This window comes from Mugil cephalus, chromosome 6, assembly GCF_022458985.1.
Source record: "Mugil cephalus isolate CIBA_MC_2020 chromosome 6, CIBA_Mcephalus_1.1, whole genome shotgun sequence".
Taxonomy (NCBI): Eukaryota; Metazoa; Chordata; class Actinopteri; order Mugiliformes; family Mugilidae; genus Mugil; species Mugil cephalus.
The window spans coordinates 19,799,640-19,827,181 of record NC_061775.1 but is presented as its reverse complement, the minus strand read 5'-3'; the positions used below and the strand labels follow the sequence as shown (position 1 = coordinate 19,827,181).

The 27,542-nt window shown below is 40.0% G+C and overlaps 2 protein-coding genes and 1 long non-coding RNA gene across 3 annotated transcripts; all 3 read right to left on the bottom strand.

The window, feature by feature from the left end:
- Positions 1 to 2,177: 2,177 nt before the first annotated feature.
- Positions 2,178 to 3,958, bottom strand: LOC125009702. The gene is made up of 3 exons (XR_007112972.1): positions 3,857 to 3,958; positions 3,248 to 3,358; positions 2,178 to 3,083 (listed from the first exon to the last, which is right to left on the bottom strand). It is a non-coding gene; the product is annotated as an uncharacterized LOC125009702 (long non-coding RNA).
- Positions 3,959 to 8,340: 4,382 nt separating this feature from the next.
- Positions 8,341 to 19,143, bottom strand: LOC125009364 (ceruloplasmin). Its single transcript, XM_047587272.1, has 23 exons — positions 18,809 to 19,143; positions 17,543 to 17,787; positions 17,236 to 17,448; positions 16,285 to 16,458; positions 16,104 to 16,195; positions 15,663 to 15,825; positions 15,409 to 15,547; positions 15,182 to 15,321; positions 14,607 to 14,747; positions 14,466 to 14,510; positions 14,160 to 14,374; positions 12,931 to 13,081; positions 12,584 to 12,796; positions 12,274 to 12,478; positions 11,669 to 11,808; positions 11,085 to 11,213; positions 10,537 to 10,643; positions 10,405 to 10,460; positions 10,223 to 10,294; positions 9,525 to 9,616; positions 9,280 to 9,419; positions 9,123 to 9,179; positions 8,341 to 8,445 (listed from the first exon to the last, which is right to left on the bottom strand). Exons 1-23 carry the CDS (start codon positions 18,967 to 18,969, stop codon positions 8,356 to 8,358), a joined length of 3,180 nt encoding a protein of 1,059 aa, XP_047443228.1. The 5' UTR covers positions 18,970 to 19,143; the 3' UTR covers positions 8,341 to 8,355.
- A 1,091-nt stretch (positions 19,144 to 20,234) lies between these two features.
- tm4sf18 (transmembrane 4 L six family member 18) lies at positions 20,235 to 26,977 on the bottom strand. The gene is made up of 4 exons (XM_047587273.1): positions 26,596 to 26,977; positions 23,594 to 23,662; positions 22,902 to 23,044; positions 20,235 to 21,354 (listed from the first exon to the last, which is right to left on the bottom strand). The coding sequence occupies exons 1-4, from the start codon at positions 26,773 to 26,775 to the stop codon at positions 21,156 to 21,158; spliced, it is 591 nt and encodes a 196-aa protein (XP_047443229.1). The 5' UTR covers positions 26,776 to 26,977; the 3' UTR covers positions 20,235 to 21,155.
- Positions 26,978 to 27,542: the final 565 nt, after the last annotated feature.

The window sequence follows — 27,542 nt, the reverse complement described above, 5'->3', positions numbered from 1 at the left end:
TTATTTACATTATTGACCTACTCAAGGCAATCCTTATTTGATTTTTTCCTTGCCATATCCTTCAGCTTCTCCTGATGTATTCCCAGACGAGGTGAGCGTTATAATTCCCTGAGGGTGCTCTTAGCTGCAATAGATATCTATTGGCAGCTGACAATTGACTATATTTTCAATGCAACCTTTCTTCAAATATCTGAGCTCATCGGGTCAGATCGTTCTGGGATGGAAACACATTTTGGCCATCTTTTTTTGTTTATTTTTTTAATTTTTTATCTACAGTATCTTCCCCGTCTCTTTGGCAAATGTTCATGGCCGTACAGATTGAGAACTTTACCTTCACAACACACTATACAACAGTATACAGCTGCATTACCAATTCACCTGGAGTTCTCCTGCTCCATCTAAGACACTTTAACTTCTTTACTTTGGGCTCAAACTTACTCTCAACCCAGAATGAGCCGTTCACTGTTTCACAGCAGACTACAATGGTCTCAGAAGTCTTGGCTTTTATCCCAGCCAGTTGAAAGAACAGTAAATATATAATTTTATGAAGCAGTATTTACAGTGATACTTGGTAATCTTATATTTTATTTAATAAGCCAATTAAATGTTAATCAGTGTATTATATAAATGTAGTGGAGTAGAAATCATCAACAATCATCTGTGCAATTCAAAACCATTTGTAGCCCATTTTACTTACTTGTATATATGCCAGTACTTGTATGTTTTTATTTTATTTTATTATTTATCTTTTGTACCCCACACTTTTTAGTGGAGTAGAAATCATCAACAATTATCTGTGCAATTCAAAACCATTTGTAGCCCATTTTACTTACTTGTATATATGCCAGTACTTGTATGTTTTTATTTTATTTTATTATTTATCTTTTGTACCCCACACTTTTTACTCTTAATATTTCTGCTGCTCTTTATGTGGCATGCTGTTATAAACCGCAATTTCACCATAATGGGACATTTTTTATTATCTTAACCTTAAATAAATCAAGTGTAGGGGTGTTAATTTACATGAAATTAATAAAAAGTTTACAAAAGTTGAGTACATTAGTAAGGATTAAAGACTAAATCTACGTTGTTACTTTGCTGTAGATACTTTTGAACAACTACTGTATTTAAACAGAGACCGGTGTCCACCTTCATTTGTTTTCATATAAATCTTAATGACAAACCTAATGCCAAAGAAAGAGGAGTATCTGTTGTGTCTGAGTCTTAAAACTGAGTAGAAACAGCACGGGGGGAATGAGGAATTAGTACGAATAAGTGGAAGGACAGATTCAGGCCAGAGTCTCCAGACAGATCCATGAGGGGATTAGGGTGATTATGCTTTTGAATGGTGGAAGGATTTTCTTGCTGACTGGTGGTGTGGTTTTACTCGTGGACTGCTCGGATTTTTATGAGGTCTGGAGGGATTTTCTTTTGCTGACAGGTGGCTTCTGCACTTTTCTTTTGAAAGCGAGGATGGGAATTAATGCAGAGTGTACCGTAGGGTTTATGTACATGCAGCGGAGAGTCTACAGAGACCACACGTGTTGCACACAGGACATGCAACCTGCTCTGTTTCCATAGAAACAAAGGAAGTGCTATGTATGTGTTTTTTCTATGTGGCCAGACATCATCTTCTTCTTCTGTGGCGCAAATAGGCAAAAAAAAGTCTCTTCTTACCATTATCATTATCATGTCTCTATTAATACTGACTCTATAACTGCAAAGTTTTACTGTGTAGCTCTTTACTACTACTGGTTAATCACATGGCTGTGATTTTGTGAATCCCTCAGCCTAAATCCTATTGATGTTATGGTGATTTTAGGTAATATCAACTTGATGTGAGGTCAAAAAAAACTGCTCAAGTTAATCGGCTTCATCAGGACTGCATGGGTGGCTGCATGACTCAAATGAAATAAGCAACACAGAAAATCAATCTGTGATTGCTTTGGTCCTTTGTTTGGTGTTTTTGTGAATCTTTCAGATACATTATTGCGAGTTCATACTCAGACTTAAAGAAAGAAAAAAAAAAGAAAATATAAAGAAAACTTTATATGGGACAATTTAAGAACATGTGAGCAGTACAACATGGAATAAGACACTTTCTGAGAAACAAATATCAGAATAATACGCAACAAATATTAAAACTAAACTATAAGTAGAAGCCAAGAGGAGGAAGAGGAAGCCAAATTACACAAAAACACTAATCCATATGCTTTTTGGGATATAAATGAGTATGTATGTCGCCATTTCATTTAATGGATTAAGCTATTACAGTGCCCAGTTTCCTTTTACTGGGACTTACACATGCTTGTTATCTAACAGACACTGTGAACACCGACACACACCGTTTCTCTCACACTCCCTCATTCACGCTCGCACACATGCATTGGCCTCTTGACTTGACTTAAATAACTTTTTTTTAACTAAATACCCCAAATCTGCACTTGATAATTCTGCTAACGAAATGTTGACACGAACTTGCTAATCTCGCATTATTCATTCAATGGCTGATGACGGTACTATGTTGGCCTGAGGCCAAGGGAAGCCAAAGGATGGATGGCTGTTTTACACATGGTAAAATCCTCAATAATTAGAGAAGAAAAACTAAGGAAGAAAACGAACATGTTCGCCAACGTAAATTGATCTGGGTCTATTTTGCTCATCTTGGTACACTAAAGGAATTCAGTGTTGCCAATAAAGTTGTGACAAAACAACTCTTTTATCGTATTTTGCAGCTCTAAGAATCCACAGTGAGCAAAACCACTTTGCTCGTGTCAAAAAAGTTCTATCGTGATTGATATTTTGGGGAACGTATGTTTTATCAGATCTTTTTTTTTTTTTATCATGTTCTTTTAGCATACTGTTCTTCGAGCCCATCCCAATTCATCCAAAGTGACTTGGCAAATGTTCCAGCTGGTGACTCATCTGGATTTAAGATTAAGCTCCTGCTCCCTGCAGTGTGAAGGTTTCATGGAGAGCACAGCCTTCAATAAACATCTCTTTTGTTCCATTCGTGGGTCTTAAACTAATTTTTTTTTTCTACTCAGCACGCTGTGGAGCTCACACTGGGCCGATCAGAGAAACTGTGAGGAGACACAGAGACAGAGAGCGCGTGGTAAAGACAAAATCCCTTCAACTCTATCGCTACCCAGTTTAGCTATTACATTTGGAATTTACTCTTCTCTCCATGCTCCCTTTAACGCCTCTGCAGTTATCGAATCATTAATTAAGCTTATGTCAAATCTACCCAGAGAGCCTGGTGTGGGAGAGAGATGCGACTGCGAGCAGCACCAGCCATCTGCTTCCAACATGAGGATCGGTCCTGATAGGCCCTCTGTCCAGGCACAGCCAGAATGAGCTTGTGAAAAAAAGGCAACAAAGATACTACTAAGAATAATAATACAACTCAGATAATCCTTATGAGAGATGAACACATCCTTCTAATAACATTAGAAAGTGCAAACTAGTTTAAAATAGTTTAATTTGGAGCCATTAAGCCAAAATTAAAGCTTCTATCTACTCAGAGTAGAAAGAAAGTAGAGTGTGTACGTACCGTATTTACTCTAATAGCGTCTGGGGCCTTTATTTACGCTTAAGCATTGGATGGTCAGAACGGACGAGCGAATAAATAACACAATTGTGTCAGTATGAATTCAAAAAGTGAACAGGGTCCATTAATTGGGTAATTTGACAAGGTTTTTAAGCCGTACGATACACGCATGAAAATTTTTACCGCAACTTAAGTGGCCATAGCATACCAGAAAGTAACCGTCCCGATGTCAGAACACCTTTTTGGGTCAATATTAAAGCGCTTCACAACTCCCTCTGCTGTATTTTGCTCTGCATATTTCATTACCTTATCCTCGAAGTTCACGTCACATTTCTTGTTTGCCTCACGCTGCTAAAGCCCGGTGTTGTTTTGAGAGTGTTCCGCTGAAAATCTTGGTTTTTGTGTCACTTCAAATGTAGCTACTGCCATCCGTGGTACCTGTGTGTTACTACATCTATAATTGGCTGACTAATGCACCTGTCCTGTAGTTGTTCGTGTAAGCCACACCCCCGGCCATTATAAGACACACGGCTATTGAGTGACGTCATCGCAATTTAAAAAAGGGTGACGTCGCTGATGAAAAAATATGAAGAAACAACTGAAATCCAGGCACAGAAACCTGCTGTTGTGGTTCACATTTAGTGTGAATTAGGGTAATTAACATAAATATTTTTTTGATTAAGTCATACCTTAAGTTACTTCTTAAGTTAAGTCCTGGAGGGCTGTCAGATAAGTTTTTCGATGTTGTTGTTTTGGTGTAATTACGACCGTCAGTAAGTGTTTCAGTTCCAACAATAAATAACAATAAAACAATAAACAGAATATTTGCGATTGCTCCTCGTCATCCTTTTAACATCTGGTTGGACGCTACAGTATTGTATGGCTAACGTTACTTCTCAGTAAAAGCTCTTAGTGTTAGCATCATTTATTTAGCTACATTTATCATAACTGAAATGACGTAGAACTAACTTAAACTAACTGAAAATGAGGCTCATCCAATTTTTCGAATCCATTCTGGCTCGTATGGATCATTGTCGTGGCCAATTGTCCTTAATTTGATCTGATAATTCACATTTTTCCGGTCTCTATGTATTTACTTATACATTTCACCATGTTTTTGACACTAATTAGACGAATTACGGTACATTGGCATAGCCTATTAGAGTTCCCAGGCTGCTTGTCTATAGACCACAAATTTAAGACGACTGCATGTTTAGACTGCCGGTCAAATCTGTTTTTGACAAGGACTGTTTCAAGTTTAATCATAGAAAATGTGTGAAGCAAAAAATCTGCATAAAATCGGGTGTTTTAAAATGTTAATCTAATTGGACATGTTCCAGGTGCTTGCAGACGGCGGACAAACCGTCCACACTCTTATTAGCAAGACATCAGATCAGATTTGTGTGTCTCTCTACGTGAACTGCTGTGGAAATTATATACAAAAACGCAGATGACATGAAGTGCTCCACCAAAATCAGATCTCATGAGGCTTTTTGTTGTGCAGAAATCCTCAGGCACCAGAGATATGCCAAAAAAAATGGATTTGTATTGGTAGTCTGAACATAGCCTCAGTCTCCGAACACTTTGGTGCAGACTGGAAAGTAATACCAACTAAAATACAGTCCTTTAAAGTTGTGGTCGATGCTATGAATATTTCACAAGCTCCCGTGAGACTGGGCTGGACATGTGAGTGTTATCCTGTTGATTCAAACATTTGAGTTGGTGTCATTGTAGCATACTTCTCTTAAATATGTTGTTGTCTTTTTGTTTTGTTTGTTGTTGTTGTTTTCGAATTACTTTTTGAATGCTGTCTGGCTGCAGAGTGACAGCGTGTGAGATATGGTGCTCCGTCCCCAGTCCTGACAGGTGCCAAGATACTTTATCTCCCTTATACATTATCAGCTTTGTGAATTTACGCACATGATCTGGACCGTGTGGAACCCAGGCATGAGGGAGGATGTCTTATATTTTCTTTATTCTTTCATCCCTACCAAGACTGACATTTTTGAGCTATTGCACAGTCATATTAATATTATTAAATTAACTGAACCTAAACTGTATTTAACGTTCCAACCTTTGTCGATGTTAAGGTGGCTCCCACTAAGATGTTTCTTTCTGTCTGGAGCGTTGGTTCTTTTTCTTTAAATGTGCATGTGATGATGTTTTTTTTGTTTTTTGTTTTTTCATTTTGAATATATTCAAGCTGCGAAATAGTACACAATATATGCACCAATCAGACATAACATTATGACCACTGACAGGAGACGTGACCAACATCGAGCATCTTGTGACAATTCAGTGGGAAACTTTTTGACCTGGCATTCATGTGGATGTTACTTAGACATGTAGCACCTGCCTAGACCACCTAGAACCTAGACCCCCACTCCAAAGCACAAGATGTTGACCTGGTCTCCAAGTTCTCTAGATCCCAAACTGATCAAGTATCTGGTGGATGACCCTTCTGTCAACCCATAGGACCCAAAACCTCCCACTAACAACATTCTGTTGTCAGACACCACAGGACACCCTCAGAAGACCTGTGTCTATTCTCTGATGAGTTACAACAGTTTTAGAGACACAAGGGAGACCTTCACAATATTAGGAATGGGATGCCTGATCAATATAGTTTTCGAGTTTCGAGTTGTTGAGCCTGGTTCTGCCGAAAGTTGAGAAAAAAAAAGCCAGAAAAATGTAGAGCTGAGCCTGAAAAGAACAATGAAAATGTCGCTTTTTCATCCATCTACCAATTACGTTTGAACATCACAGCCTCACACAGCTGATATCGTGACCTTTTCACTACTCATTTAGCCGGTTAATAAAAATCCCAGCCTGCAGCGTTAAATGAACTACACCAGTAGGACAGCTGACTCTGGGTATGAAACAGTGGCTAAGAACGGACACGCGGCATTCTGGTGCGAGGCCAACGCAGTTTGGAGCAAGTGTCGGGTGAAGTTTTACTAGTTGAATGTGACAGAGCTGTTACCGCGTCATTGAGATTCAGCCCAGGTTTAGATCAGGGCTGGCATTATTGGCCACATTTCATGGTCTGAATCTTTTAAATTCCATTTCCTTGCCAGCTAATGGAGGATTGCAGGTGGCTGCTTAGAAACTGATCTGCACTCAGTACGGAGTTTGTGTGTGAGCGCACTTGAGTTTTTTAGGGTGTCTGTGTGTGTGTTGGCTGTGTGAATGTGTGTTTCCTAATGATAAGTAATCTTAACAGAATCGGATGGTTTGAACACTCTGAATAAAGTGGCTCCTCACGAGCCTGTCAAACTACAGTACATCTTTGGTTTTAAAATATTTTTCGTGGCTCTTATCTGGGATGTCTAAAGTGATTCATCATGTTTTTTTTTTTTGTTTTGTTTTGTTTTTTTTGTGGAATTATTTACAGAATACTAGAGCGCAATGTCAAACACTTCCATAGTATCGGAGACTTGTATCTTACAAGTAAGTGAGAAGCCAGTTGTGTTGGTGCTTTTTAGACCAAGAGCAATCGAAGTTGAGGTTCACTTTCTCATCAGTACTTGCAGACTTACTGCTCCGAGTAGAACAAACCCCGTTAAAGGTCCCCCTCCCCCCCATGTAGGACACTGAGAGGCTCATTGCTGCATCACCTTGAAGTGGCTCCAAACACATCGTCTGGAAGAATAAAAGAACTGTGTGGTCATTGTCAGCAGGAGAGCGTTCAGCTTTTCTTGCTACATTGCACACTATTACCTTTGCATTTTAACTAAATATCCCTTTTCACATGAGTCTTATTAAACCAGTCAATCAGCTGGTAAAGAGACATGTCTGTGACACTGTTGTGAACCTTGTTGGTCAGATGGTCGCCAAAATCCTGTCGATTAAAGGAGCTCTTCTGCCACCTAGTGGCAACCCAGACTGAGCCCCCACTCGCTTCTACACCGATCAGCTTCAACATTAAACAACAGATTGTCTTGTGGCAATCCACAGAGGCATCTACCCACAGGACCCGAAGACCCTCACAAACAACATCCTGTTGCCAGACACCACAGGACACCCTCAGAAGACCCATGTCCATTTCTCTGATATAATAAGTAAGTATGACCAAATACTCAAATACATTCACTCCCCCCCCGTACCTTGTCGGACCATCTAGGGGTTGCAGACCCTCTGTTGAATACCTCTTAAATTCCTGTTGAAAATATGCATGTAGTGAAATGAATATGTTCCAGCTCTTAAGTATCATTATTGTTCTTCATGTTTGTCTGATGCCCTCAAGTATAAACATTTGTAGATCATTTGAATTAATTGGCTTTACAGAACTGTCCCCCCCCCCAATCCCCCAAGGGGTCTTTGGAAACTAAAACTAAATGGGGTCTTTGCTGAGATGCAAATTTATGGTTTTGTACAAATGGAGTTTTAAATTAATTTGATGCATGATGGATGTGGCACCGTATTGCTAAGATGGGTTACATAAAGTATTACATAAACTGCTGCTGCTGCTGATGATGATGATGATTATGATGAAAGAAACTTTAAATTTAAAGCTGGTTGTTGTTGTCATTCAGAGAACACCAAACACTCAGCTGGTTATAAAAACACATTTTAATATAAAATAGGATTTTACTTAGTGTTTTGTATCCATTCACATTAAGATTTTTAACTTGTGTCTGATAACTTGTGTCTGGATCCGTCTTCCTCAGTGGTTCAGCCCCTCCTCTTTACTGTTGAAGAGAAACAAACAGGTTATGTTAATATTCACTTCACATTGAATTTGTCTCAACCTGACCTCAGAGCCGTTCATCACTCGCTTTTTTTCAGTGACCGTTTTCAGTACGTTACATCGCCTCCATGCCGGCTTTAATGTGGTCCGTGACGTGACAGTGGAGTAGCCAGGTACCGGGATACTGAGGACGCATCTTTACTGTCTGGAGACGAGAACACGTCATGACTCACTGGTCGAGTGTAGATTTCACAAAATGCTATTTGCTCTTAAAGAGGGTCACATTAAGTTCAGTTCAGTTCTGATTTGTTGAGATCCCGAAGGAAATTAATTTTGCAGCAGACATCAGAGACACAGAGGACGAGGGCAACATCAGATGACATGAACATAATACAATAACCACAATGAAAGTGATAAAAATACTACTAATAAAAATACTATTAATAAAAACGTGACGCAATAAAGTGCATGTGTATAAAATAAGTATGAATAAGTGCATGGGGAGTCCAGACAAACCTAGTCCAGAAAGTTAAGCCTATCTATGGCGACAGGGATGAAAGAGACCCTGGCACGCAGCGTCCTTGTTTTAAGCATTTGTCTGGTTAGGACTGTCAATAATAAGTTCAGCTCTTTTACCTTAACCGCATAAAATAGACTTCCCAGAGCTGGGCTTGTTGCATTCCTATCACCTTACTTGCCTTACATGTGATTTGCAGTCTTAATAGTTATTGGTAAAGGCGTTGCATCTTCACAGTTTTATACATCGGACAATGTTCACCTTAAAAAATCTTTAGTTTGTCAAAAGTGCTGGAAATGCTATTGAAACACGTCATGTTGCACCTTAAGCAAGTGAAATTATCCAAGTGTTTGGTGAAGTTTTACCTGGAAGGTGGCTGGAAACAGCTCATACACATCAGTGCGGTGAACACCTCCGCCCAGCTTCAGACAAAAGAGAATTTTTTTATTTTATTTTTCAAGTCATTAGTGTTGTACTGCTGCTGTAGGTGGTCTTCTTTTTTTTTTTTTTTTTTTTACATACCTTGTATTCCACAGTGTGGCCATGCCAGTGTGCCGTGTGTATGTCCACTTCGGTGCCCATCGCCATCAGGTACCAATACACCTTATCACCCACCTCCATGTTCAAACCGTTCAAGTTACCATACACGTAGCCGTTAATGGCTGCATGGAAACACAAGCACATTAAAAAGAATAATTAATTAATTAATTTAAATTAAACACCGTTTAGTCAAAATAATACTTTGTGCGCGTGTGTGCTTTTCTCACCGTGCATCTTGTTGCTCTCAATAAAGTCTTCGTCCTCCTTTAGGTTGGGACGAGGGGTCCTGATTTGCGCCCTGATGTTTTCATCCAGATACCTGAATTTTAAGAAACAGTGATAAATATACCGTACTTTTTGTTTTTGTGCATTGCTGTCGGGAAAAATTAACATCACATGCACAATATTACGGCAGCGCATATACCCTCACAGTGATGTGTGTAGTACGTGCGTATCATGGTATCATCAGGCTGATATATGAGCATCGGTTAAATGCACTTTGCAATATGCGAGGTTCAGATACGACCAGAAACAAACGTTAATGCTACATTTATGCACAATTTTTTATTTTGTTTAGATATGGCTGGGTAAAATGTGGCCAAAATGATCATTTACAGAATTTCATCTTATTTTTCCAAGCAAAAAAGTGTCTGTTCAATTACAGCTTTGTTGTTGTGTTTTTATGCACTTTTTAATGTGCCTTTTTCACATTACCAAATTTAAAATCTAAAATAATACTTTAATTTATCCCACAGTGGATAAAAAAGCCTTTTTTTTTTGTACCACATGGATCTGTGTTAGTTTAATATTTGTCATTACCAGCTGCCTAACATGTTTGGCCTGAATGCATTTCTTGCTTTTAAAAATTTGTCCCAAATGAATATGTAATGGAATAACCCTGGTGTAAACTGTTATTGTTTCTTACCAGCTTTCATTCTCATCAAAAACCAGGAAGAGAAGAGCAAACTCTTCCGCTTCTTTCTTCAGACCAAAACTCCTGTAATCCGCACACAGTTATCAATCTTTCATCAAACGTGCAATATTGTCAAAATCATGCGAGCCTATCATACACTTTGGATTAACACATACAAATGTAGAAGCACTCACCTAGACCAGCTACGGCGACAGATCACCAACGGACCGATGAGCCCGCTGTAAAGGTCCTGTCGGGAAGGAACACAACACATGTGAGAACTTGTCTGCGTTTTTTTGTGTTAGATATTGAGTGTATCGTCGTACCTTAACGACGTCGACGGTGGAGAAATACGCTGAGACGGCGCAAGACTCCTGATCTGTGGTCGGTCCTGTATTCTTGTTTACGTACCAGATGTAGGTGTGAGTTTGACCTGTGACAAGCATCATGTTTTAATGGTTTTCGGATCTCGTGAACTAATTAAACTGATTAAAGTTGCATGCAGTCTGTCTGAAAGGTCGCACTCTGGATACGTAATAATGACACAATACAGAAAGAGGCGCCAAACACCTAGAAAGTATCTCCTCCTATGTAACCCTAAGGCACATGGTTGAGAATAACCCAGTAAGTAACAGCAAACTATTTTTGTAACGTCACTTCCACAGCTGAGAGGAAGAGAGGACGCTACAAATCTTCCTATATTCTCAGAAAAATAAAGCAGTTCTCATTTTGATGTGTTACTCTTTAAACAACGGAAGACTGGAAGACTTCTACAAAAGCATGAAAAAGGGTCCAACAATATGAGAACAAGCTGATAAAAAAAACAACAAAAAAAAACCTCTTATTTTTGCCGCATTTCTAAACATTCCTTTACCTGGTTCGGTTTTGTGTACTTCAGGGGTTTCTGTCTTGACTCCGTGGGCGTGGATAGAATAAGGCCTGGATGCCATGTTCTTAAAAACGATGTTCACCTTGTCTCCCACGTCAGCATGAATCATTGGACCTGAACGAAGAGAAAGGCTCTAATAATTGTTTTTTTTGTTGTTGTTTGTTTGTCATAGGTATTGTGTACAGATTAACATGACTTCGCCTTCGTCACTGGACACATAGCAAAAACAGCACAACAGTATTTAACATTCAGCCCATTTAGTCCACTCTGACCCATTTAGGGAGGCCTTTTATTAAGGGCACCTATGGCACCAGGTACCAGGCTTTTTTCCAAAACGAGCCCTTCTGCACCTCAGTGATCTATATCTGTGTTTGGTGGACATGTGAGGTGCTGTTTTATTGCGATGGCGATGTGTGTAATGGCCCTGTTGTTGAGATGTGTTAGGGTTGTTGTGGGAAGGCTGATTATTCTGGAAGCTGTGGTGGTGACGCGTGTGACTGTTTTTAACAGATAGCAGGTGGAACAGTACAGGAGTAGGGATTGAATCATACTTTCTCACTGTTTCTTACCCAAGATGCCCAGGTGTTCCATGTCAGCTGTTCTTTCCACCTGCGTGGTAAACTTCTTGTCGGTGTACTGCCGGTAGACAACCTTCTTGTAGCGAGAGCCTATGAACCCACCCTGCTTGTCCACGAAAACAGGGGCAGGACTGGAGCAGGAGAGAATCACGCGTTCATTTTATTCATTAAGAAGAAGGACCATCAATTATCTTGTGCTCTATTAAACATTTAATGACGGCTGGATGGCATAATGACTCTAAAATATCACCAGTCTTATTCCTTAAGGTCTTAAGGTCCTTAAAGTGTAGGAACAAATGACTCTGGAATGACTGGATGTGCCGTATAAATATAAAAGTGAAAGACTGCCTATAAAGTTGCAATAAAACATTTTTTACCTCTTCTCATGAAATAATTGTGACTTATACATGTATGATTATATATGTGATGAATGGGAATAAATAGTGTCTGAAAACAAAATGATTCCAACTTAATGGGCAACGATGTATTTATCAAATGACTATTTTATGAATAAAATATATATATATATTTACTGCTAAATCATGCTAAAAGTTATACTATTTTTTTTTTTTTATGTTGTGCAGGTGATGCTTTACTTTTCATGTCCACGGAACATCTCCGTCTCCCATGTGCGGTTTGGGGAATAGTCCCACTCTGTCTCCACGGCAGCGATATAGTAGGTCTTTGAGTGGAGCATCATCTCCCTCTGATGCTGGAACATGCTGCACTTCTGCACAGTGTAGTTGGCCCTCATCCCGCCCCGATAATTGCTGACTGTGGGCGACGCCACTTCAAACTGACCTGAAACACACACAAAACACACAATGCTCTTTTAGAGACTTTGTTTCCACTGGCTAAATATAGGGTGTGAATTGTGCTTTGTATTTTCACGCAGAAGATGCATACCCATGCTGTCTGGCTCCATGGTGACCGTGTGTGAGATGTGAGGGAAAACGCTGATGGTGTCCCGCCTGTTTTGGCGATAAAGGAAGCGGTTGCCTTGGAAGTAAAGGCTGTTGATGTCCGTCTCTGTCCCCAGTCCTGACAGGTGCCAGGATACTTTATCTCCCTTACACATGGTCAAGCCCGGTAGGTTCCTATACACAAACCCATTGATGGCTAAAAGAGACCCACAGAAAGAGAAGGATTGTAATCTTTAATCCTGCCAGTTGAACACATTTAATGATACAAACTGACTTGAAATATACACATCTGTATGTGGTGAGTGATTTATTGAGACTCTCTTTGCTCACCATGCATTTTGTTGCTCTCCATGAAGTCCTCGTCCTCCTTGTTGACAGTGGCGGGGGCCGTGGCAAAAGTCCTAATGTTGTCATCCAGGTACCAGCTCAGGTTTTCGTCAAACACGGTAGCCAATAGGTGAAACTCTTTGTTATAGTTTTTCTACACAAGAAGAGAGACAGAAGAAGAGGAAATGTGGGTTTAAATAATAGAGTTCTTCAGCTTCTATATGCTAAAGGAAGCATGGATGGGAAGTGCTTCACAAACTGGTCTTAGTGGCTCTTAGAGGGTCAGGCCTCAAAAAAGATCACAAGTACCTAACCCTAATACTTAGATTAGAGATAAAAAGTAAAACTTTAATACAATCTACTCTAATGATATTGTCACAGCATCAAATAAACTTTATTGGGTGATGTTTGAGGATGATGATGACCTGCAGGAACGGATAAGAACAGCAGAAAGGGAACTGACTGTTTTAAGCCAATGGTTTAATCACAATAGATTCACTGATAAATGAAACATAAACAAAAATCACGTGGTTTAGTGAAGCTAAAAAAAGAATTGTGAAATAAAATAAAATTTAAATGGAGTGGAAATCAATGGTGTGTATGAATTAAAGTTTTTGGGAGCTATAACAGATCACAAACCACATACAGAATACATAAAATGAAAATGATCTAGGTCAGTTGCTATTCTCTATAAAACACAACATGTATTAACTAAGAAAAGCTTTTATCTATTAGATACTTCACTGATAATTTTATATATGACATGGGCAATTGTTTATAAATGAAATTTAGATCCCATAATTAAACTACAAAACAGAGCTATATGAGTAATAAATAAAGTGAGTTATTTAGAACAGGCTAATAGATTATTATTTTTATGTGGCACATTAAAATTCTAGGATATAGTTCAATTAAAAATATTAGAAATAATTTTTTGAGTTCAGAATTGTTGTAAGAGAGGGAAGACATCATTTAAGAGGGCTCTTTATTTTTGAAATATGTAAAGGAAGAACAAATATAAAATTCAGATGTGTTTCCGTTCTCGGTGTGAAATTATGGAATGGACTTTCTGATAACATCTTGAATTTATCACATGTATTATATTATTGTATGAGTTTATTTTTTTCACTCTTAATGACATCCAGCAGATGTTTTATTGGACCACATTGGACGTAAATTGGACCTCGTGTTAAAAACCTGATGTTAAAATAACGTTCGGTGTCTCATCTCACCTGTACTCCCTTCTTCAGTGATCCGGGTCGACAGATGAGGAGCGGCCCAACCAGTCCGGAGCTGGTGTCCTTAACGGGATCCACGGCAGAGTAGTACATATAGGTCAGACAGTCAGCCTCCCCCTGGACGGGCCCAGCTCCTATGGGCACGGTCCACTCGTAGGTATGCACCGCCCCAGGTCTGACCAGAGCAGCCGGAGGAGGAGTCACCACTCCTAGAAAAAAGAAATTGAATCATCATCATACTAAATAATAAAACATTCAGTAATGCATGTTAACTAGTACTGAAATTCAGTTTTGGCTTACTTGGTAGTTTCTTAAGTTCTCTTAGTTTCTTTGCTGTATATGACTCTTAAGGGGAGAATGGGAGAAGTCAGAAAGAGATAATAAAAAAAAAAGGACTACGATTAATCTAGTTCATTGATAACAGTACTGGTGTGTATTTACCTTCCAATTCATTGTGATAGAGTGTCCCGTCCTCCTCCACGCTGTACTGTACTCCGTGTGGTTGTATTGTGTAGGCCCGGCTGGCTTTGTTCTTGAACACCACATTGATGGTGTCTCTCTCCTCAGCCCTCAGCACGGGACCTGGAGACACAATAAAAAAGAAAGAAAGAAAGAAAGAAATAGTTAATCAGCCAGGTTTAAATCAATTAACTACTGGACTGCGGTCCTTTTTGCTGATACTACTATATATATATTTATACAGCACCATGTATTTATATCTTACAACTACATATCAACTATATATCTCACTCTACTGTACTGACAACATCTAAATATAATATATATATATGCATGTTCAATGATATATATGTAGATATATATACTTGTTATATATATCATATAACGTATACTTATTATATTATATTTTCGATAGTCTATCTATCTATCTATCTATCTATCTATCTATCTATCTATCTATCTATCTATCTATCTATCTATCTATCTTTCTATCTAATCTAATGGTCTGATTTCCAATAACTACAAGTACCATGTAAAAGAATCTGAATCTAGATTACCCAGAATTCCAAGGTGTTGCTCTTCTGGGCTGCGTAGCATCTTTGTTGTGAAGGTGCCGTCTGTGTATTCCACATAGCGAGCCTTCTTGTAGCGGCTTCCGATGCGGTTTCGGGCTCGGGTTACAAACATTTCTGCCTCGCTGCACGTATATAAGCACAAGTTAGACTCGGTACAGGTCTATACACTATATGTTTGTGTGAATGCGACCATGTGTACTGTAACCGACCTGTCAGCGGGCACTGTAGGAGCGTAGTCCCAGACTTCCTCTTCAGCTGCTATGAAGAACTGTCGGCGCTCACCGTGAGGCCTCGGCTTATGGACATTCGGGAAACACTTCTTGATCTCAAACAGAGCCTGCATTCCAGCTGAGCAAAACCACAGAAACAGAAAACTCAATACAAATACATTCTTTGTCAGAGTACTGGTATCTAGCGAAGCAAATCCCGTCATTTTGGTCCAGAGTGGAGAGCGTGATCTCACCCAGCAGGTGGTCATTGACGGTGCACGTCAGCAGCCAGTGTCCAGGGTTGTCGGCTTCCATTTCAGCCATAGCGCTGGAGGCTGGGAAGAGGCTCACCGTGTCTGTGTGGTGGCCCTGAGTGGTCAGGATCTGACCATGGAAGTGAACTGAATGCATGTCCACCTGTGGGTAAACGTGAATGATTCTGAATGCATGAACAACAAAAGGGAGAACTATTTTTTTAACATTTTGAACTGAAATGGTCAAATGATTCAGCTGTGAAGTAAAAAATAAATAAAGTTCTTCACTGCTGAGATAGCAGTCGTTGTCGTAATGTTAACCAGGGGCGTCACTAGGCTTTAAGGACAGGGGAGGCCTAGCGTGAAAAACCATGATTTCAATAAAAATAAGACACAGTAAAGTTTAATATCTGCCTCTTCTGTCAGATATTCAGTAGTTACCTCATTGCCTAAAGCCATCAAATGCCACTGGATCTTGTTTCCTTGACACATGCTCAGTCCAGGCAGATTACCGTACAGATAACCATTTATACCTGCAACACACATTTCAGAGTTAAAGACTGTATTTACGTTTGAAGACTGGTGTTCGGGTTTGCGTGAATGTCACCCTCCTACCCCTCACCGTGCATCTTGTTGCTCTCAATGAAATCCTCGTCCTCCTTCAGGTTTCTGGCAGGACTGGTGATGTAGGTCCGGATGTTTTCGTCCAGGTACCAGCTGAAGTTCTCGTCTGACACCATGAAGAGCAGAGCGTACATGTAATCCCTGGACCTGTCACCATGCACATCCAGAGTTCCTGCAGAGGAGACGTAGAGCAAGCCTTGTGAGCCGTGCATGCACAATTTGAATTAAAATCAAGAAAATACCAAAAAAAAAAAAAATTGTAAGTTTTTTAATCACTTTCTAACAATATAACTTTATATATGAGGCAAATTATTTGAACCTATTTTAATTTTTACTGTTTTCTAGAATACCACAACTGTGTGATTGATTTTTGTTAATGTTTTTATGGTGTGTGCATCAACTAAGTGTTTTCCATCCATGTTAATACAAAAAAAGTATGATCAATGTTTTAATCATCTGACTGTGAAAAAATGAAAAGGAAATAATAGGAATAATTGATGACCTGATTAATTATTTGTTTCTAAACTAATCTATTCAGTGAGTAATTTGTGATATATATATATATATAATACAAGATGTAGAAATACTCTGAAAATGTTGAGTAAACTATAAGAAATACTTAAGTTATCTCATATAATTTATTTGTTGTGTTATGGAATTGCTTATAACTTAATATATAATATTCCCTCTGTCTTTTTTTTTGCTAAAACATTTTTATGTTTTGACCAGTTAAGTTGCACGTAATTCTTGCTAGTTGTGTTTTTACTTCTTTATCAATATCGCATCAATTGTCAATATAAAATATAACACATATACGATGCGTAAAAAAGTGCAATGTTGCTCTCTCTAAAAAAAAAAAAAAAAGAAAAAAAAAAGAAGCACAGAACAGCACAGGATTCAATAGCTCTATTACCTTAGAGCACCACTTTTAAACGAAATGATCCAGTACCTCTCTTACAGACGACGAGGGGTCCTATGAGTCCTGAGTTGATGTCTTTTGGTGGGCTGACGTGGGAGTGGTAGAATCTGGTCACGCAGTTTCCGTCGTCTGATGTGGGGCTGTGGGATTCTGGGAGGGTCCACTCATAGATCACAGTCGCACCAGGAGCCACCGAGTCGTCGCGCTTCAGCCGTGCACTCGTGCCATCTGGGTACAGGGCTCCTGAGGAGACGCACAACACAAAACCGATCCACCAACATTTACCAACCACGCTCTGTATTAATTTAATACTGCGTAAGATGGGTCCGGTCCTCACCCTCGTTGCCTTTGCTGTAGTTGAGCCCATGAGGGTGGATGCTGTAAGGTCTGGATGCTGCGTTCCTCAGTTGGACGAACACCGTGTCGCCCTGTTCCGCCATCAACATGGGTCCGAGGTAACCCAGCCAGTCTGGCTTCGCCACCTCTGTCCTGTAGGTGGCGTCTATGTACTGCTTATAAACAGCTTTCTTGTAGGTGGGACCGATTCGCTGAGGGCCCTTCTTTAAAAAGACTGAGGCTTCTCTACAAGAGAGGGGAAGATACTTAGTTGTGTGTGCACGCATAATTTTTTTTTTTTTGGTTGATTGAAGTTTATTTTGAATATGAAACAACATAATAAAAAAAGAATAAGACAATCATTGACACATGACATATAGAGTACATATTCAAAAAGGAGTGAGAAGTAGTAAAACTTATAAACTCTCACCCCCTCTCCTTAAATATGACTACTATGACTACTCAAAATCCCAAAAGGATTTTAAAAATAATGATAAGGCCCTTTCAAAGAATGGCTGAGCATGCAGAATACCAGGGCCCTGAAATTCAGACTACTAACTGTAATTTTAAACGTCACTTTTACGTCACCCTGTTTATACTGAACAAAGACATAGTAGAAATGATCAATCAAAGACTTAATATTATGCAATATTTCTGTAATAGTATGTGGCCAAGGATCCAACCTCTCCCTCAGTTTGAATTTACAAAGTGAAAAAATGACAAAGAAGGCATTAACTGCAATTTTTTAATAATAACTAATTTGTTCATTAATTCATGATTAATTAATTAATTCATTAATGTTCATAACCGCTTGTCGTCAAGAGGGTCGCAGGGCAAGAGACGGGTACACCCTGGACAGGTTGCCAGTCTGTCACAGGGTCACACTGTTTTTGTAAGAGCTGCTTACATAACACAACACTGAGACCCAGAGCCAAACCCTGGAGGGCAGCCATGAGCCAGAATTACACTTTTTTTTTTTTTTGGACACATTCCAGGTTGTTTATAAAATGTTTTTCTAAATGCTAGTTCATTAAATGTAAAGATTTTCATAATGTGTTTGTTGTTCTTAAACAAAGAGAAAATTGGTTGTTACTGGCGTCGTTACCCCTTGAGATCAAATTGGCCTGTATGTGTCCTCTTTACCAAAATATGTTTGACCCCTCTGGTCTAAGGTGTTAACTATTTTTTTCATGTATACATGTGTTCAGGGAGGACAGAGCCTCATGAAAAAAGATTTAAGATCCATAACACACTAGCAGCTACTTACTCATCCTGCTCCAGTGTCCGGTTCTGGATGATGTTCATCCCACTTGGGGCATAGTTCCAAGCCACCTCTTCAATCCTGATGAAGTAGTCTCTTCTCGCCCCGGAAACACATATTACTGCACAACACAGCAGCAACAACAACCTCAACCCCAGCCTACACATTTTCACAATGCAGCGCCGGTAACTACAAACACACACACAAGTCCGCAGGAAAACTGACACAGAGGACGACGGGCCTCTTTGTTCGTGTCCGGTACTCCAGCGGCTGATAAAGATGAGAAGAGACGTTTAGATAAGTGACTGGCCGTTAGTCTGTCAGTCAACCTGTCTCAGAAACTTAAGACCCTCCGTGTCTTTATACCGCCTCCGGTGAGTGACGGCACGGATCAGTCAAGAGGGGTAAAGGGGTCAGTGACCACCAGACAGTGCTTGAACCAAAGGAACTGGCAGGTGTTTGAACAACAGGCTGGACTTTCACAAGAACAGAAATAGTTTATCTCTGTGACCTAAAAATCATTAAACCCTCTGAATTGTGAGATTCTGTTATTGGCAAAATTTGGCCACATTTGTGCCGTTGAAATTTTGACTTTGTATTCATCTCTGTTTGGTTGAAGTAAAAAAAGATCCTGCTCTGAATCAGTTAATATTTTCCGCGTGTGAAGAAATTCACCCTCCGACCTTTCATCTAGTCCAGTACTTTAAACCTTTTAACTGTTGACAAGTGCTCTGCAGAATACCGCGATGAACGTAATCACCGATGACACATAGCGTTTAGTGTCTGAATACCAATTTGGAGTAATTCCAAATGATACATTTGTTTCAGTTTAGAATAATCAATCCTGCTTTTAAGATGGGTTTGCCGTTGCTTAGGGGATTTAAAAAACTAATTTATCAATTATGTGCCGTGAGTAAACCCAAAGGAAAATTGCCTCCCTGATACTAGATTAGATCTGTGTCAACACGGGTGACTCTCAGGGTTTAAAAGTTCACTGGAACTTGGAACAGACTCAGATACAGATCAAAAACAAGCAACTCTGGAAATTCCAATGAACAATCTCTTGTCCTGGAATTGATTACAACACATGCAGACTTTGTGCAAAGTGTACTCAATAATAGGTGAACTAGTAGCTCATTTGTGCCTGTGAACCTCCCCGCCGCTATAGAGCCAAAAGAAATTAAATAATAGGCGGTTCATTTATAGCAACAGTGAGGAAGAGGTGCAGGACAGGGAGGGGGTCAAACGTGTGTAACAGACGCCCACCACTTTTTAATCTTTGTTGTGTGAAACTTGATGTTTACGACCAACATATTTAGGGATTTCAGGCATTTCAACATGTCTGACGTCAAAGTGTGTGGATGCGAGAAGATTTTTATTATTATTATTAATAATAATAATATCACCAACATAATTCCACTCAGGATATATGTAAAATGGAAATTGTTCATTTTTATTCAAGGCTGCACAAACAAATAAACAAACAAACAAAGAAACCGTACATTATAAAAATATGTCACTAAAATATATATAAAATGTCTGTTACCACGCTGAACTGACATTTGAAAGACTTTAAACAATTTACAACAAAATGGAAACAAAATGTACAGACAACAAAAAAACATAACAATAATAATCTGCTTGTGTTGCACACGTGATTCAACACAATGTAAATACAGAAGCACAAAAAAAATAAAAACTAGACAGAAACAGGCACTTCAGTGTGCTTAATGGCGGATAAGATGACAGCTTCGGAAAAGAAAATCATGGAAACCTGCGTTGCTTCTTGTAGGAAAACTGTCTCCACGCTCAAGGAAATACCCACAATGTCATTTACAAATTATTAATAACAAACAAACAAACAAACAAAAAAAAACTTGGCAGCTATCTTAATCTTGTACTTGTGTCATGACATTGATTTAATTTAGATTTCAGGAGCCAAAAAGTTTATGTGTGTTTGTGAAAGTATAAAAAGTATGCAGTATAAAATGATATGAATGAAAGTGTTTACACTTGGATAACGTGAAAGCTGTTATCCAGTACACTTTAAATTATTATTATGATCAAGGAGGCTCCTTCTCTTTCCTACTGTCTGTACACTGTGGGCCTGTTGAGCCCTGCTTCAGTACATCCTCCTCATTGCATGTTATATAAAAAACATACACGCCTATCCTGCTGGTGCGTCAATGTTAATATGCATGTTTCAATAGAAAGGCTGTGCTGTACTCACACACACACACATGCTGGTGTAACGAGGCTGTATTCATTAATATACTGTAAGTTTGCATACATGTTGTGTGTGTATGTGTGTGTGTGTTTTTCTTATCTGTCCATGTGTCAGTGCGGGGCGGGTCTAAGCGTTAAGACTGTACTCCTGCTTGTAGCAGCAGGGCCGGCAGACCACGTTGACCAGGCCGTTTCCCAGCTGCAGGAGACAGATGATGAACTCCAGCACGCCCAGGCCCAGCAGCACGCACAGGAGGGTCACGTTCCACTCGACGATGTGAACAGGCTGGAGGCACTGCGACCAAGTCTCCGGCTGCAGCAGATACCTGGGGGACACGCAAACAGGGAGCGCGGTCAGAAGGAATCTAATCGGGTAAAGTAAAAGTGAAGTGTCTTTTAAGTGAGTGTTACGCAACATTTTTAGAGGGGAGATCTGCCTCCCTGCACACACTCGCTTAAATTAATGAGATAAGCAAGCGAGAAGACGTGATAAGAGTACACTCCAAAGAATGAGTCATTGGTTTAGTAAGTACAGCTCAAAATCAAGAGCTTTTTAGCACAAAAAAAAAAAGTTTGTTATGTGCATGCATTATAATGAGTTGATAGTTTAAAATTTTAAAATGAACAACTTAACTCAATAATACATGAATTGTACGGCCTTAATTCAATATAGAATTAAAAAATAATGTAACAAGTTGCATGAACATTTTTGAGTAGAAAGAAAGGAAAAGAAATAAGTTGGAATAACTAGAAGGAGTAATTTGCTGCTGAATGAAAGCCTGCCAGAGGTGGCAGTAGCTCACAAGGCAGAGCGGTCGTCCAATAACTGAAAGGTCCCTCCCTGTCTCCAGTCTGTCCATTGTGTCTGCTGGTCGGTGGATTAACAGCAACGTTTCCGTCAATCTGCCCCAGGGCAGCTGTGACCACTGAGGCAGTTTACCACCACCACCACCAATGTAAAGCGACCCTGAGTATCTATGATAAAGCGCTATATAAAACCAACGTACTATCATTATTCTTATTTTAACTAAAATTAAGCTTGTTTAACTTAAATAAGCTTGTGAAGGACAGAGCAAACTGTGTTGCTTGTACTAAAGTAATTTAGTTGGCCAAACTAGAAAAGTCTTGTGGCATGTAGTCAACAGCTACATTGACAACAACTTAAATATATCCATGCAAATTGTTACATCAGACGTTTACGTTGAGCCAGAACATCATTTTTTTAGAGTGTACGTTTTGTGCACGTTTTGTGTATACTTGTATTATATTTGTAAATTGCTGCTTTTTATCGTTTTCTTTCCCCTTTTTGACCTATGTTGTATTGTATTTCACTTTTAGACCTGGCTGGGGATTACAGCTGGAAATTAGCTTAATTAGCTAAAGCTGCTCTATTTAAATTAAACTAAACTAAACTAAACTAAACTAAACTGGTGAATCAGTAGTAGATTGTCAAATTATCAAAGTAATTTCATAATCTACTAAAAATACCTTTCAATGCATTCTGTTTCAGTCTTTTTTCTATACAAGAATGACCAAGAGATTCTATTCTTGGTGTGGAGGATTATTTTCATGACAGTTAATTTGCCTCCAGTAATGAAGTCTTCTTTAATTCTCTGGCGTTACAGCTTCACAGCAAGCAATGTAAGCTATATAACTAGGAAAGTCAGAGTATAAAGACTTGCACAGTGTTTGTTTTTAATAAATCTGTATAAAGGAAAAATGTTCCTGTGAAAGGGTTCAGATGATCTTCAAGAGCACATATTAAGATTAACTAACAATGGGTGAACAATGAAGTGGCTGTCATTTTTTTCATACGTTACAGATTCTTGGATTAGCTGATAATGAAAATAACACCAGTGCAGCATGTCTTTACCTGCCGTTCTCGTCTGAAAAGGGGTACGTCCAACCAAGTGAGGTGAAGCACTTCGGACCCTGCATCAGAGCAAGGCCCGAAATGACGAAGCAGTAGCCGGACCCCACCAGGCCGACCACAGCTGCCAACACTGACCCGCACATCTGTGGAGCGACAACAGCAAACAAATTAAAACAAAAACAAAAAAACAACAAAAAAAGAAACGTGTGTACAAATGTGTAAATGTGACTTTCTGTCTGTGCGAGTGAATATAAGCAGCTTCACTTAACGTTCCTTATATGAGATACAGAGGCAGTGGTGCTACACACACACACACACACACACACAACTGCAGCTGTGTATTGAGTGGCATGAGCCAAGCTTACTTTGTGGTGTGTTACCCAACAATGGGACCCTTGTTGAATTATCACGGCTGGATTAGCGATAGCATTCTACCTAATGAGCGCGCAGTGTGAGGGCGCTTTTCATGCTCCGAGCTTCGAGTCGAAAACAACAAGAACTGTAGTAAGATTTGCAGTTTTTGGGGGGATAATAACAGCAGCCGAAGGCACGTTGGCAAAATAACGTCCAGTGTGACGTGGACACAATCTTCTGGGTCTGCATCAGGTTGTAAAAACAGCATTATGCGCGGACGCAATGTGTTATTCCGCACACAGCGCCGAGCGTGAGTCACAGTTTGACGAGTCTTTTACCATTAGGCTCTCATTCCAGCAGCACTGACATTTCCCCAGAGTGATGAAGGCCACAGCTGGAATCAGCATCTGGAAGGACAGAGGAGGTCATAGTTTCACTCTTTTGTTAAAAGAAACAACTGATGTTAAAAAAATGACAATATGGAAGTGTGAGTCGTGTTTAAAAATGGGCCTTTTTCTACTAGAAGGAGGTGCCATTCACTACTCTAATCTAAATATGCTTTAATTACAAACTTCTCTCAAAGGACAAACACAGGTGAATAATAATAATAATAATAATACTCATGCACCAATCACACAGAGAGGCGGTGGTGCTCATCACACAATTTTAAGATCTTAAGTTTGCTATATCCGACTCCCTTTGTGACTTATCAAGTTCATCTTCCTGTTTCTTCAGACTTGGCTCAGTCTCCAGCCGCATCTGCCAGCCCCGACTGTACAGTACGTAGCAGTGACTTGATCATAACGCTGACTCATGCTAAATTCATGTAATTTGTCACAGTGACGTTCATCACAGAGTAGGATGTAGGTGAGGGTGACGCAACCAAGACTTTGAAGCATCCTGAACTGAAACAATAAAGGTGTAAATTGCGACATGGAGCTGATTCAGCGCGACGCCTCCCTGGATCGAGAACGGAGATCATTCATTTTCACGCCACATTTAATGATAATATGAGGGTTTAAAAATGCGGCCCTCTGGTTCAGTGGGATTCACCATCTGGCTTAAGTTCTCTAAAAACCCTCATACTGACACGTGTTAAAGTTTACCGAGGCTGGAGTTAATTAAAAGTGCAAATTAGACATGATTTATATGGCCGTACAAGCAATTAGAGAGGGGAGAGCACATGGACACGGCCACAAACATGCCCCGTACCGGCAGCTGCAAAGAGAACGCAGAAAAACTACAAGGGAGAGAAAGAAATGATGGTGCACCCACATCCGGGTTGTTTCACAGATCTAGTATTTTGTTTTTCCTCCTCCTCCCCTTTCCTGTGTTATTGTCTGTCTATCCTTAGGCTCTAAATCACATCCTAACAGAGGGAGGGAAGTTCCCAAGGTTTCACGCGCTGACAAAAACACAGACCAGAGCGGGGTTACACATCCGGGATGTCCCCCCAAAGCACCGTCCTCTAGCAGAGTCAGAAAGAGAGACGTGAAGAGACAGCACAGAGAAAGAGGAATGGAGAAGGAAGAGGGAGGAAGGAAGAGCGAAGGAGAGGGAGGGAGAGGAAGGGAGATAAAGATAGATTCCTTTCTCAGGGGGTGCTCGGTTTGTTTTTTTGACTCTTAACCATTTTGCCAAAGAGGAAACTTAAGTGACGATAAATTAGAAAACGAGATCTTTATTGACCCTATTTCCCTGCTATAAAAGATTGACGTGATCCTAGTAAATAACATTAAGATCCTTATAGCAGATAAAAGGGCCGTAGTTTATTCACTTCTGTAGTGAAACATCTGCAGCTGAGCATCTTAAGCAGCATCCTGATTATGTGAAGCAACTTTTTTAAGGTCCAGGATTCTTTCATAACATCATCTAATAACTGTCTTGCTAAATAAATAAATCTTTCCAGTGAAAAAGGAGGAAATCTGCAGCATCAAAGGGTTAAGACCTGTTTCACAATGCCCTTGTTTCTACAGCTTCACACTTGAGGAAATTCTTCCAGAAACACATAATTAGGCTTACGGCTGCGGTGGAATGTAAAATATTGAGTATTTGTCTTATTGTTTTGTTCCCACAGTCCGATGCTTCAGTAATCACACACACAGCCGAGTGACGTTGCGAGCGTTTATTTTCGGCTCTCTCCCACCCACACGACAAACAAACCAGAAAAATCTAAACAGTTTATAGAGTAGATGGTTTGTGTGCAGAGCACAAGTGTTCTACTGGTCAGCAAAGTTAATCTCGTCTGGAAACGCACAATCTCCCCACTGTTTCCTCCATAAAACCAAACTCAAAGAACAGCTCCTTTCTGCTCATTCGGAGCATAAACCCATCAGATCAGCAGCATGCAGAGCAGACGGATTAACCGTGAACTCGCACAACACTCCATTGTTCTCGGCGAACAACTGCAAACACACTCAGGCTGAGCGGCGTTGAAGGAGGAACTGTTAACGCTGAGTCATCTATTGGCGTAAAATCGAGTCAAGTTTAAATCATAAAGGGAAACAAGAGGCATTGACCTCTGCGCGTTAACACTGAAACGACTGTGTCCACATGTACCAGCGTCCGTCTCTTACCACTGAATAAGAGAGGAAGGGGACACTTGGTCTTTTAAAGGCTTCCATGTGCAGTGCTCACTGAGTGGTGCGTTTCATAGTCACATGGTTCAAATCAAAGAATCTCATTCACTTTGTTTTAAGTGCAGCAGTGAATGTGCGTCTTCAGAGAAAAAGTGAGTCTCATTCCAATTAGTCTCGAGTGAAATTCTCTCTCTGGGCGTATGAACCTCACCACGAGTCCACGGTCTCCTCGTCTGAACCTACATCCACTAAATCTTTCTGGCCTCTGCAAAACAATCCAGTCTGATTACCTACCACTTATAGTGCACCATCACCACTTACACATCACCACTCTGGTACAAGTATGAGACAAATCACTGCTTCCTGGACAATAAGTAAAATGATGACATCACATGAAGATGTAAATTACATTTTAAGAATATGACGTCACCATTTTCAGCTCAAAGTTTCCAACCTTCAACCTCTATTGTTACTGTAACTTCCAACTCATTTAAATAGAAGCTAATGAAAGATGAGTACGGACAAACTGCTCCATTATTGTGTGACATACAAAAATATGTTTACTGTAAAGCAAAGCCATAAAAGTAACTCCTGAGAGGAAAGTTAAAGAAACATTAGTCCATGATACTAATGTGTGAAGAGATGATATACACATATACACATCTTTAGGCACAATGTTGTTATCCAGAAAGCTTACTATTCTGGTCTCACCAAAATCTAAAGTCCCATCATAAAATTAAATCTAAAATGTATTCACTCACCAATAGCCCCCCACCTCCTAGTCCACCGAAGTACCAGATGTATTCGGCCAGCCGGTTCTGTTGCATGTAGGTGATCTCTCCCATGGGGAACAGCAGCAGCAAGTTGGCCAAGATACAGCACAGGGCCAAAGGCAAAAGAGCCAGGCCCAAGGACCGGGCAAAGCCCACCGAACAACACATCGCTCAGCCCCCCGAAAACAAAAACACGGTCACGAACCGCCGGCGCGAGAGAAGAGAGCTAGAGTGAGCTGTGGTGGGCTGGAAGCAGAGTGAATGAGAGAGGAGGGAAGGGTCGGAGCAGCTGGAGTGACAGGAAACAAAAACAAGTGGGGAGCGCCTTGCTGTGTGTGAATGTGTGTTAGAGTGCAAGTGTTCAACAGATTCTCCTTCCTTTACAGAGGGGGGGTTCTGCCATGACACAACGTACACTCAGTCTCACAGGAAGGAGGCTGACCAATGGCTGCGCAGAGCTCAGCCAGAGAAATGAAAAATCCCACTAAAGAGAGAGAGCACGTGTGTGTGTGTGTGTGTGTGTTTCCCACAGCCTCTCAGACAGCAGGGCCTCAAAAAAAAGCACTCTAAAGAATTAATTTCCCTCAGAATGACTCAGGCACAACAGCAGGTCCACATGCGTTTAAATACACAATCAGTCGTCCCATTGGTTTGTTCATTAAATGTACCCCACAATCAACTAGCGGTTACTTGCACAATTGAATTAATTTCATTTAGTGTGTGAAATGTGTGAAAAAGGTTCATCGCAAGTTCCAAGGAGGCGTCTTCAGAATTTTGTCTCACCAATGAGCCAAAGATTTACAGCAGTTTCCAATAAAACAATGAGATGAAACAATTAATTGATTAAACTGATAATCAATTGACATGTCATGGTAATCGTAAGTAAAAAAAAAAAAAAAAAATCCTCAGACCTCACAGATAGCCAGTCTTATCTT